General features: G+C 50.6%; 1 protein-coding gene across 1 annotated transcript in view; it reads right to left on the reverse strand.

Moving 5' to 3' along the window:
- Window positions 1-378: 378 nt before the first annotated feature.
- LOC119471339 (lisH domain-containing protein ARMC9-like) overlaps window positions 379-12241 on the reverse strand; it is a 32364-nt gene continuing 20501 nt past the window's right edge. The window contains exons 3-4 of the mRNA XM_037738720.1: window positions 5752-5888; window positions 379-513 (exon numbers count right to left, since the gene is read on the reverse strand). Coding sequence (XP_037594648.1) covers window positions 380-513; window positions 5752-5888 — 271 coding nt within the window. The 3' untranslated portion in view covers window position 379. The remainder of the gene's footprint in view (window positions 514-5751; window positions 5889-12241) is intronic.

Raw genomic sequence — 12241 nt, forward strand, 5'->3', positions numbered from 1 at the left:
TCAGAGCCAGACCATTTACTTACCTCCTTCTCCATCTTTCTGCCCCCCAGCCCACCTCCTCCAGATGTAAAGAGCTAAGACGGGACACTGTCCCCAAGCCACCCCATCACACAGTCCCGGACATGTTCGCCTGGCAGTCTGAAAACTAGTTCCATGGGGATGTCTCTGAGTGCCATGTCCTTCGAGTCTGACTGATGGCTCTCAGGTAGCACAACCGTCGGAGGGTGGCCATGAGCGGCGGCTGCCCTCCCCCGGGAATCCTGACACTGCTCCTTGGCCTCCCCTGACAGAGGCTGGGCCTCAGAGGAGCTCTGCATCTGGCGGGGGGCGCCCACTCCAAGAGCTCCGAGAGTAGGGTTCAAGGCCTTGTGACACCCCCTTACCTGGTGATCTCTCTCCTGCCTGGGTCCTGGGGCGCCTCCCTCGGCTGGCTGGGGGTCCCTGTGCGGGCCGGGCGAGGCTCTTCCTGACATCCTCTTGGCCGCCACTCTCTGGGCCTGGCGTTGATGGCCACTGGGGAGGAGGAGAGAAAGTTCAGTCCCGATCTGCTCTGGAGCCCCTCTAAGGATGCCTTCTCTTGCACTGGGCTGTAAAGCCAAGAAAAGCGCACCCCAGCCAGGCCCTGCGGGCTTCCTGGTGCCTGCGGCTTGGGGCACTTGTTTACTCATGCAGGCTGGGAATTTGCTGGGCAGCGGGGCGTGGAGGGCACAGCCCAGGGATGTGCAGATCACCCTGCCTCCAGCCTCTCCGGCTCCCTCAGCCTCTGGAAAGCCCTCAGAACAACGAATTGTCTCCCTGGGCCACAGCGAGGCGCCATGGAACATGGAGGCACATTTGCTCATCTGAAACTCAAATACATGAGACGGAATCTTGCTCTGTCACCAGGCTGGAGTGCAGTGGCTTGATCTTGGCTCACTGCAACCTCTGCCTCCCAGGTTCAAGCAATTCTCCTGCCTCAGCCTCCCGAGTAACTGGGATTACAGGCGCCTGCCACCAGGCTCAGCTAATGTTTTGCATTTTTAGTAGAGATGGAGTTTCACCGTGTTAGCCAGGATGGTCTCGGCCTCCTGACCTCGTGATCCGCCCACCTCGGCCTCCCAAAGTGCTGGGATTACAGGTGTGAGCTACCTTGCCCGGCGGCATGTAGTTTTATTCGCTAAAACCAACAACCCGAGAGGCAGGGTGCTCCTCACGAAGCAGCCCGAGGCTCCTTAATGATGAACCCCTTGGTGCACCCAAGGTGGCCAGGAAGTGCCCTGACTCCCAGTGACAGGTGCCATAGCTGACGCTCACCCAGGACCCGGACAGCTGGGACATGCAAGAGCCCTTCATGGAGAAGCCGACAGAGAATCCCAGACAGCACGCCGAGAGGCCTCCCAGGGACCTGGGAACAGATGTTCCTGTATCTCGGATGCCACGACCCCTTCGCCCACCTCTCTTCTCCTACAGCTAAAGGGGTCCAAGTCACTGCTGCAGCAACACTGTGACAGAGCTGCATCCGTGGCTCCCTTAGGCCAAACTCCTCTCAGTTCTTTCATTTTGGAAACACCTTTGCCGCTTTGCAGTGTGATCTGTTTCATCTTAAATATAAAGGGACCTTCCCTGCAGGTTTCCCTGAAGCAAGGGGCTTTGACTTCCAGATAATTCTCTTTTGACCCAAACGAGAATCTATTTCTGATACCAGAACCCAGCGGGTGGCACTGGGTGGCATCCACCTGGATCTGGGTCTGGAACTAGAGCTTCAGGACAGTTGGCACAGGCTGTGTGCTTAGCATAGGGCCAGGAGACAAAGCGTATGTGCAAAAAGAATACTTGAGTGGAGTCACACAGAATTGCTGGGCTACATGCAGGGGAACCCCATTACAACGTGTGGTGTCATAAAGCTGTGCCCACGCCAGGCAAGCCCTCTAGGACCAGGAGCTTCCCAGGGTGTGTGTGTCGGGGGGGCGGGTGGCCACAAAAGAGGAGGAACTGAGCTGGTGTCCCCCAAAGCCATGAGCTGGTCTTGGTTCAACTGTCCCTTTCTCCTCTCCCACTTCCTCCAGCACAGGTTGCACTGCAGACTTTCAGAGATCCCACCAAGGACAAGAGACCGGCTGGGCACGGTGGCTCACGCCTGTAATCCCAGCACTTTGGGAGGCTGGAGCGGGAGGATCACTTGAGTTTAGGAGTTCGAGACCAGCCTGGCCAACATGGTAAAACCCTGTCTCTACCAAAAATACAAAAATTAGCCAGGTATGGTAACGCATGCCTATAATTCCAGCTATTCAGGAGGCTGAAGCAGGGGAATCACTTGAACCCTAGAGGCAGTGGTTGCAGTGAGCCAAGATCACACCATTGCACTCCAGCCTGGGGGAGAGAGAAAGACTCCATCTAAAACATAAATAAATAGGCTGGGCGCGATGGCTCACGCCTGTAATCCCAGCACTTTGGGAGGCTGGGACGGGCAGATCACTTGAGGTCAGGAATTCAAGACAAGCCTGGCCAACATGGTGAAACCTCATCTATACTAAAAATACAAAAATTAGCTAGGTGTGGTGGTGCGTGCCTGTAGTCCCAGCTACTCGGGAGGCTGAGGCAGGAGAATCACTTGAACCCAGAGGCGGAGGTTGCAGTGAGCCGAGATTGTGCGACTTCATTCTAGCCTGGTGACAGAGCAAGACTCCACCTCAAAAAAATAAATAAAAAATAAATAAAAATAAGTAAAAAGAACAAGAGACCACCCCCCCCCACACACACACACACTAAAGAGCCAGGAGCTAAGATCTGGGGCACCCTGGGTGCGCACCAGAGGCTCCCTGTGGCACAGTAGTATCTCTTGCCTGCTGGTCCATTTCTGGGCATTTTAACTCCCGGCCGATGAAGTCCCAAGGCATGTGATTTTGATATTCAAGATAGTCGTGGTTGGTGGGGAAATGAGAATGGCTTTCCTCAGGCCAGTGTTTTGTAAAATGCTAAGCCATATTCTTGGCCTTTTCCCTTGGGAACTATTTCCTCTTGGCATTTGGGGCCGAGTCCTTTGCCTAGAAATGTACTTTCTGGCCTTGCATTCCACAGATCAAGCAGTTTGAGGGTCCAACAGGTTCCTCCTCATAAGCTTTCCCTGCAGTGCCGACTGAATGCAAATCGCAAAGGCTCTTACTCAAGAAATTCAATGTGGAGGCGGTTGTTTCCATGGGGTCTCTGGGTGGTGGGGGTAGTTCCCAGCACAGGCCAGAGTCAGCTGCGAGCTGCGTGCAAGGAGACCTGTGGGAAGCATGGCCTGGGGCAAGGTGAGCCAGAGAAGGGAAGTGGAGGGGGCCCACACCTGTAATCCCAGCACTTTGGGAGGCTGAGGCAGGAGAATCACTTGAGCCCAGGGGTTCAAGACCAGCCTGGGAGCACAGAGAGACACCCCTCTCTACCATCAATCAATCAGTTGAAGTTGAGGGGAGGGCTGGAGAAGGAGGACTGTCTGGAGGAAGTCAGGCCAAGCTCCTGAGCAGGGAAGGAATGAAGCAGAAGGCAGCGTGGCTCAGGGGTGCCCACACCCAGCCCAGCACTGCCAGCTCCCTGCTCTCCCCATGCTCATTCCCCCTCCCCCTCACTCATCCCTCTGCTTAACCGTAGTCCCCTTATCTACTGAGCCAGAGGCAGGCGACAGGATGGGGAGGGGGGCAGGGAGGCCTGGGGAGACAGCAGCAGGCCATGGGCAGGCCTGTCTGAAAGAAGGCAGAAGTCAGAATGGAATCTACTGCAGGCATGGAAAAGGCTTACTCGTGATCCAGAGAAAACTTAATCTGGGGCTTGGTTTCTCCAAAGGAAGAACTTTCTGTCAAGCTAAAGGATTTTAAAGGCGACTAAGAGGGCCAGGCATGATGGCTCATGCCCAAATCCCAGTGCTTTGGGAGGCTCAGGTGGGAGGATTACTTGAGGCCAGTAGTTCAAAACCAGCTCAGGCAACATAGCAAAACTCCGTATTTACAAAAGATAAAAAAACACTTTGGCTGGCATGGTGGTGCATCTGTAGTCCCAGCTACTCAGGAGGCTGATGTGGGAGGATCGTTTAGGCACAGGAGTATGAGGCTGCAGTGAGCTATGACTGGCCACTGCACTCCAGCCTTGGAGACAGAGTGAGACCTTGTCTTAAAATAAAATAAAGGAGGACTAGAGGTGTTGGTCTGAGGCTCAGGGCGGGCCTGGTAGGGCCAGGGAGGGCAGTGACTATTCTTGGTCTCTGGCAGGTGGAGAAGGGCAGGGCTGGGGGTCAGCGTCCTGGGTCCCAGCCAGGCTGAGCCAATGGGAGCAGGCTTGAGGAAGGGACACTCAGAACACGGTCTCAGTGTTTGGGGCAGGCTGATGGGGGCACCGACCACAGGATTTGGGAAAAGCACTGCTCTGGCTCCAGCTGGTCCATCTGAGGGGCTGGTGAGAGGCTACTGCCTCCCTAGGAAGCAGCACTGGGAACCGCCCGTGTCCACCAAGGCTGAGTGTCCTGGGGTGCCCACCCTATTCATGCAAGGACCCAGAATGTACCTGCACCAAGACTTTGCCAGGGCTAAAGTAAACTGTTCTGAAAGAGAACAGTAATATCAACATTGCGGTAGCTGCCATGGGGCCATTTCCATCCATACCAACCTCAAGTGCCTCCACCCTGCAGGTAACAGCAGCATGACAGAGCTTTCCAGAGGCACGTCCAATCAGTGCAAAGACAAAGGGCCTCTTGGTGGTCATTTTGGTAAAGCAAGGATGTTACCGCGACGTTACCCTGAATGTACTGCGGGGCCTTTTAGGAAGTCCAGGCCTAAGAACTTGAAATCAGTGTTAACTCAACGGCATTCAGTCAAATTGGCAAAACTTGTTAGACGCCCGAAGACCTCCACCTTGGCAGCAGAAATCTCTGGATAAATACTGAGCTGCTCACCTTTGGAAAGCATATTAATATTTACAGCTCTAATAAAACACGTGTAAAAGAACTGATGAGCCATGCTGGCAAAACCTCTGAAATTGCTCATCATCAAGAGACCCAGGGTCCCAAATAACCCAGCCATTGCTGGCTCGTCACTGGCTACCCCTCTGCACCTGGGCCTGGAAGCGTCTGAATCCAATTGTGAGCAGATGCAAGTTCTCAGCTGTTTCTCAGACAGGAATCCAACCCGCTCCTCTGTTGTTTTTCCTACTCAAATGGAAATTAGAGTCTTATCTGAACTGCTCATAATCCTTTTAATTTCCTTTCAAAAATTAAAAAAAAATACTTTGTACATTTCTGATTCAAGTATATATGTTTTTTCTGGCATCTAAAAAAATACTTTTATTTCCCATTGGCCTCTGGTTAAATCAGCTGGAAGTTTCAAACGAGTTTGGATCCCAGAGTTGTTTGTGCTCTTAGTTGCACATTTCAGCCTCGGTCCAGCCTTCCAGCAGGCGGCCGGCCTTGTCGGCACCAGAATCGGAGCTACCAGAACCAGGGTCACAGACCTACATCAGCACGGGATTCCTCCTCCAAAGCTTCACATTAAAGCTGGCTTTCACCAGTCAGAAATCTTGCCCCAGGAGCCCCCAAATGGGAAAAGCTGACAGTGCTCCGAGGACCAGCCTAGCATGGTCTGGCTGTGGGTGGGGAAGCGCATGAGCCTCTGTGACACTGGGCTGTGGCAAAGGCCAGAGGGCTTCCCAGGGGCAGGCGTGCATCTGCCATTCCTGCTGCCGTTGCGCGTAGGTTCTAGACATCACAGTCCCAGAGCTGACCCGGCATGCTGCCCACGTTCTTACATGAAGAGGAAACGCGGGACTCAGGGGTGCTGGGCTTGCCCTCACCGGAGACAGCCTCGTGAGTGTTTGGCAGGGCCCGTGGGCAGTCGTTCCTGGCATGTCGGGCTGTCTGGGGAGGTGTGTGATGGTCTTCCAGCCTGGAGGAAAACAGGAAAAACAGCAGTTAAGTACAGCCAGCCAGGAGATGTGGACTGCTGGCTGCGGTGCGACATCACAAATACAGGAGGGGGCACAACTCAATGTCCAGTTAAACCGTCATTAGCATATTACACCTTTTAAGGGTTCTTGGCAGAAGCCAGGAGGCTGACCCTGGGAAGTAGTAGCCTCCCTTGCTCCTGTTAGCCCCATTGTGTATTTACAGTGATACATGGCTTGGTGTATTCCTAACATACAATTACGTCTTATAACCCTGGGTGACATGGGACCATGACATTTCAAGCAACACAAGGCACAGATCTGGTTTTCTCCAAGGATGAAGCAGATGAATGAAGGGATGAATCCAATCAGAGAAGATATAACGTGTCATGTCAGCCGTGGCAAGTGTTGGCCAAGAACAAGACTGCAGAACTTTCTTTTTTTCTTTTTTTTTTTTTTTGAGACGGAGTTTCACTCATGTTACCCAGGCTGGAGTGCAATGGTGCGATCTCGGCTCACCGCAACCTCCGCCTCCTGGGTTCAGGCAATTCTCCTGCCTCAGCCTCCTGAGTAGCTGGGATTACAGGCACGCACCACCATACCCAGCTAATTTTTTGTATTTTTAGTAGAGACGGGGTTTCACCATGCTGATCAGGATGGTCTCGATCTCTTGACCTCGTGATCCACCCGCCTCGGCCTCCCAAAGTGCTGGGATTACAGGCTTGAGCCACCGCGCCCGGCCTAGAACTTTCTTTTTTTCTTAGAGACAGGCTCCCACTCTGTCACCCAGGCTGGAGTGCAGTGGTGCAACCACAGCTCGCTGCAGCCTCGACCTCCCAGGCTCAAGGGATCCTCCCACCTCAGCCTCTGGAGTAGCTGGGACTACAGATGGGCGTCTCTACACTGGACTCATTTTTTTTTTTTTAATTTTTTATAGAGACAAGTTCTCTCTATGTTGCCAGGACTGGTCTCAAACTCCTGGGTTCAAGCAATCCTCACACCTCGGCCTCCCAAAGTGCTGGGATTATAGCCGTGAGCCACCATGACTGGCTTAGAACTTACTTTCTTACAACACTACCTAAAGGATGTGTCAGAACAGCTCCTGTGCAGTGCCTAGCGTCGGCACCCAAGCAGCGGGAGATAACCTCGTCCAGCAGACAAGCGCTGAGAGCCTCATTGCACCAGATCCAGCCATGTGCGAGGGCCAGCTGGCTGGGACAGGCTCATCAGGTCAGCCTTGACCACAGATCCTCAAGGAAGGCCCTCCAGTTATCTGTAAGGCAACGGAACACTCGCTTCCCCTTCCACAAGGAAACATGGGCCACCTACTCCAACAAGGGCTCAGCGTGTGACACATGACAAGCTCGTGCCTGCCTAGGGTTGGACCCTGCACATGGCTTGAATGTCAATTTCATATGACTGGCCAGGCACGGTGGCTCACGTCTGTAATCCCAGCACTTTGGGAGGCCGAAGCAGGCAGATTACTTGAGGTCAGGAGTTCTAGACCAGCTTGACCAACATGGTGAAACACCATCTCTACTAAAAATACAAAAATTAGCTGGGCGTGGTGGTGTATGCCTATAGTCCCAGCTACTCAAGAGGCTGAGGCAGGAGAATCACTTGAGCCAGGGAGGTGGAGGTTGCAGTGAGCTGAGATTGTGCCACTGCACTCCAACCTGGGCAACAGAGCAAGACTCTGTTTAAAAAAAAAAATTCATATGGCTCAACCCAACACCAAAGACAGGGAGACATGTAACCACCCTGAGGGGAGGCAGGAAAGTCTTCCCAAGGTAGGCATTCAGTCTTTTTTTTTTTTTTTTTTAAATAGAGACGAGGTCTCACTATGTTGCCTAGGCTGGTTTTGAACCGAGCTCAAGTGATCCTCCCACCTTAGCCTCCCAAAGTCCTAGGATTACAGGCATGAGCCACCACACTCCTGGCCAACTCAGTCTTGAACTCTTGAGTTGGGGTTTGCCAGGTGCCAGAAGAGGGAAGGTTTCCTAGCAGAAGTACCACCATGAGCAAGGTGAAGAGGAAAAAAATCTGTCTATCTATCTATCTATCTATCTATCATCTATCTATCATCTATCTATCATCTATCTATACGGTGTGTATATATATATATGTATATATATATATATTTATGCTACATTGTTAAAGAAAGATTTAAAGCACCACAAAATATGGATGCCCCCTACCTCCCCATCCTGAAAAGACCTGTGCGACAGTAGTGTGGAGGGGGCAGGGTGTCCTGGGCGCCCTGATGCTTGTGTGTGTGGAGGTGCCAATTGAGAAGGACCCAGTAAGGCCAGGATTTAAACATGCTCCCAAGTAAAGGAGAACCAAAGGAATGGTATTCCCTGCTAAAGGACCATTCCATCAATGGTAATGGAAGGTGGACGGTGGCATGGAGCGCTGTTAGGAGGACCTCCCTGAGCCGTGAAGGCCGGTGGTGGGCAGGACAGAGTGGGAGGAGCGTGCATACCTGCCTGGACTCAGGCTTGGCTGTTTGTGGGCACTCACGCCATGCCCTGAAGCAGGGGGTTCAGATGGCAGCTCCATTGATTTAGGAAACGCCAAATTGGGGGTGTTGTGGGGACATATCTGGGCTGAGTGTGGGTGTCATTAGTTAGTGGAAACTAGACAAAAGGCCAGATGGGGTGAGGGCCTTCGATGGGGCATCCGGGGAGGAAGGGGGTGAGAGGCAGAGGCCAGCACAAGGGGACTGGGGTACAATGACTCCCAGGAGGGGTCAGCAGCTGGCAACTGCAAGAGCGGGGACAATGGGCCCAGAGTGTCCTTGGGGGTTGGAAGCCGAAGGTCACCTGTGGTCCTGGCAGTAATACCCTCTGGAAGTCGTTGCCTGGCCACAGAAGGCTGACTGGAGAGGAAGATGGGGCAGGGACTTGGCCAGAGAGGGCCTGAGGGGGAGGGAGGCAGAGCCCAGAGCCTGTTGAGAGGCTCGAGGAAGGCAGCAGGAGGGGAGGTTGAAGACAGAGCAAAGGATGTGTCCAGAGATTGCAGAGATGGGGGAGAAGGATCTGGAAGCCATGACAGGAGCAGGCTTGGGTGGGAAGAAAATGGCCAGGGAAGTGCAGCTGATGCCAGGCTGAGGTGGGGTGGGAGCGTCTCCACTGCATGGGGCAAATGTGTTTATCTGCAACTTTTTTTTCTCTTAATTATAAAACCAGTAAGTGCTTATCGTGAAAAATTAGGTAAATATATAGAATATATAAATGACCTGCCCTCCCAATACCTAAGCACAACCACTTAACATTTGGTTTAAAAAAAATCTTTAAAAATTTGCAAATACACACTTAAAAATACTAGCCTGGGTTGTCCACTCTACATGGCTAGCATGCTACAGTCACACTATTCTAGAATTTGCTTTTTCACTTAGCAAGACATTGTGAGGCTCTTCCCATGTCATTCAATATTTTTCTAAAAATAATCTTCAGTACCCTTTTGTGTGAATATATCATAATTTATGGAACCAGCCTCCTATTTTGGGGATGTAGTTTCTAATTTTATAAGTAACATTGCAACAAATAACCTTGTGTGTGTATATACAGATACAGATATTTATTTATATCATCCATCTATCTATATACCTACCTACCTACCTACCTACCTACCTATCTTTGTGAATATCTCATTACTTCCCAGTATAAAATCCTAGCAGTGGACCAGGCACCTGTAATCCCAGCAAGTTGGGAGGCAAAGGCAGGCAGATCACTGAGTCGGGAGTTCCAGACATGGTGAAACCTCGTCTCTATTTAAAAAAAAAATACAACAATTAGCTGGGTGTGGTGGTGGGCACTTGTAATCCCAGCTACTCAGGAGGCTGAGGCAGGAGAGTCACTGGAACCTGGGAGACAGGGGCTGCAGTGAACCAAGACTGTGTTATCACACTCCAGCCTGGGCGACAGAGCAAGACTCTGTCTAAAAAAAAAAAAAAAAAATCCTAGCAGTGGAATTACTGACTGTGAAAGTACTAGTGGCCGGGCATGGTGGCTCATACCTGTAATCCCAGCACTTTGGAAAGCTGAGGTAGGATGATTGCTTGAACTCAGGTGTTCAAGACTAGCCTGGGCAACACAGTGAGACTCTGTCTCTACAAAAAATAAAAAATTCAGCCAGGTGTGGTGGTGCATGCCTGTAGTCCCAGCTACTTGGGAGGCTGAGGTGGGAGGATGCTTTGTGCTCAGGAGGTCAAGGCTGCAGTGAGCTGTGATTGTGCCACCGTACTCCAGCTGGTGTGACAGAGTGAGACGGTGTCTTAAAACAAAACCAAAGCAAAAAAGTCCTGCGGCTGGGCGCAGTGGCTCACACCTATAATCCCAGCACTTTGGGAGGCCAAGGTGGGCAGATCACGAGGTCAAGAGATGGAGACCATCTGGCCAACATGGTGAAACCCCATCTCTACTAAAAATGCAAAAATTAGCTGGGCATTGTGGTGCATGCCTATAGCCCCAGCTACAGGAGAATTGCTTGAACCCAGGAGACGGAGGTTGCAGTGAGCCAAGATCTCGCCACTGTACTCCAGTCTGGGCGACAGAGAGAGACTCCATCTCAAAACAAAACAAAACAAAACAAAAAGTCCTGGTATTCTGAATGTGTGCAATACATACTATCCTAGTGTCCCCAAGAGCATGAAGATTCTAGATTGATCCACACTCCTGGCAATGGGGGAATAACCAGAAGGTGCTGGTGGTGAAGGGAGAGTCATAATTTTTCTTTTAGTTAGGAATATTTATGTAATTTATGTACTTAGTGGTTCACCAAGCATATAATAACTCCAAATTAGTAAAAACAAATGTCAGAAATATCAGCATGGCTATATAAATCATGGTATGTAAATATAATATCAATCATTAAATCATCTTTTACAGGATGTTCAACAATGCAAAAGAAAACAAACTAAAATCAAACTGCAAGCAAACCATATATACATGCAGACACATACACGAACACTAAAAGGGTTCTCATTTGCTAAAAATATATGTAGGAAAAAAACTACACTAAATGTAATATGCTAACATGATTGTCAGCATTCTCTCTGGCTGCTGGAATCATTATTTCTTTATATTTATTTGTTCTATGCATGTTTTGGACTACAAGTAACAAAAGCTCAACTCCACTGGTTTAAGCGGGAAGGGAAATGTAATATCCACCATAAACAGAACTCCAGAGGCGGCGAGCACAGGTGGGGAAGGTGAAGCTGAGTGACTGTGCTGCAGATCCGGGTTCTCTCCACTGGGTTTCTCATCCTTCTCCGTGTGGTTTTGCTTTTGTTCTTAGAATTGTCACTTTGTGCAAATAGGATGGCTGCAGTGCCTCCAAGCATAGCATTCAAGCAACAGTCAAAGGCCAAAAGAGGAAAAGAAAATGGAACATTTCTCTTTCATAAAAAATGCGCTTCATAAAAGTCAGGGAAAAGCGCTTCATAAAAGTCAGGGAAAGCTTGGATCTCATGGCTAGAATGGATTGCATGCCCATTGAAATAATCATTGACAAGGGGAATTAAATTTAAAACACTGGGCTAAATTAACCAAACCCAACCACCAGGGCTGAGAAGCGTCCTAACCTTCCCTGAAGAACATGCCCACCCATTGCCTTGAGCACACGAAGTGTTTATTTTATTATTTTTTTGAGATGATGGTCTCATCTCACTGTTGCCCAGGCTGGAGTACAGTGGCACAATCACAGCTCACTGCAGCCTCCACCTCCAGGGCTGAAGCAATGCTTCTGCTTCAACCTCCCCAAGTGCTCAGATTGCAGATGTGAGCCACCACGCCTGGCCTCAGGTTTCTGCTAGCAAGGAAATGTATCAAACAAGACCTAAGGAAGTGGAGAGTCATCCTATGCTTGCACACAGGATGGCTGAATTCATTTTCTGTTGCTATTCTAACAAAGTACCAGATTTTTTTTACTTTAATTTTTAATTTTTAAGGCTGGGTGTGGTGGTTCACGCCTATAATCCCAACACTTTGGGATTAGGTGGAGGCAGGTGGATTACCTGGAGTAAAGAGTTCAAGACCAGCCTGGCCAACAAGGTGAAACTCCTTCTCTACAAAAAATTTAAAAATTAGGAAGGTGTGGTGGCGCATGCCTGTAATTCCAGCTACTTGGGAGGCTGAGGCAGGAGAATCGCTTGAACCCAGGAGGTGGAGGTTGCAGTTGCCAAGACTGTGCCACTGCACTCCAGCCTGGGCGACAGAGCAAGCCTTCGTCTAAAAAAAAAAAAAATTTTTTTAAAGATTTTTTGGCCGGGCGCGGTGGCTCAAGCCTGTAATCCCAGCACTTTGGGAGGCCGAGGCGGGTGGATCACGAGGTCAAGAGATCGAGACCATCC

The sequence above is a fragment of the Cebus imitator genome, unplaced genomic scaffold, assembly GCF_001604975.1.
Source record: "Cebus imitator isolate Cc_AM_T3 unplaced genomic scaffold, Cebus_imitator-1.0 Scaffold57, whole genome shotgun sequence".
Lineage (NCBI taxonomy): Eukaryota > Metazoa > Chordata > Mammalia > Primates > Cebidae > Cebus > Cebus imitator.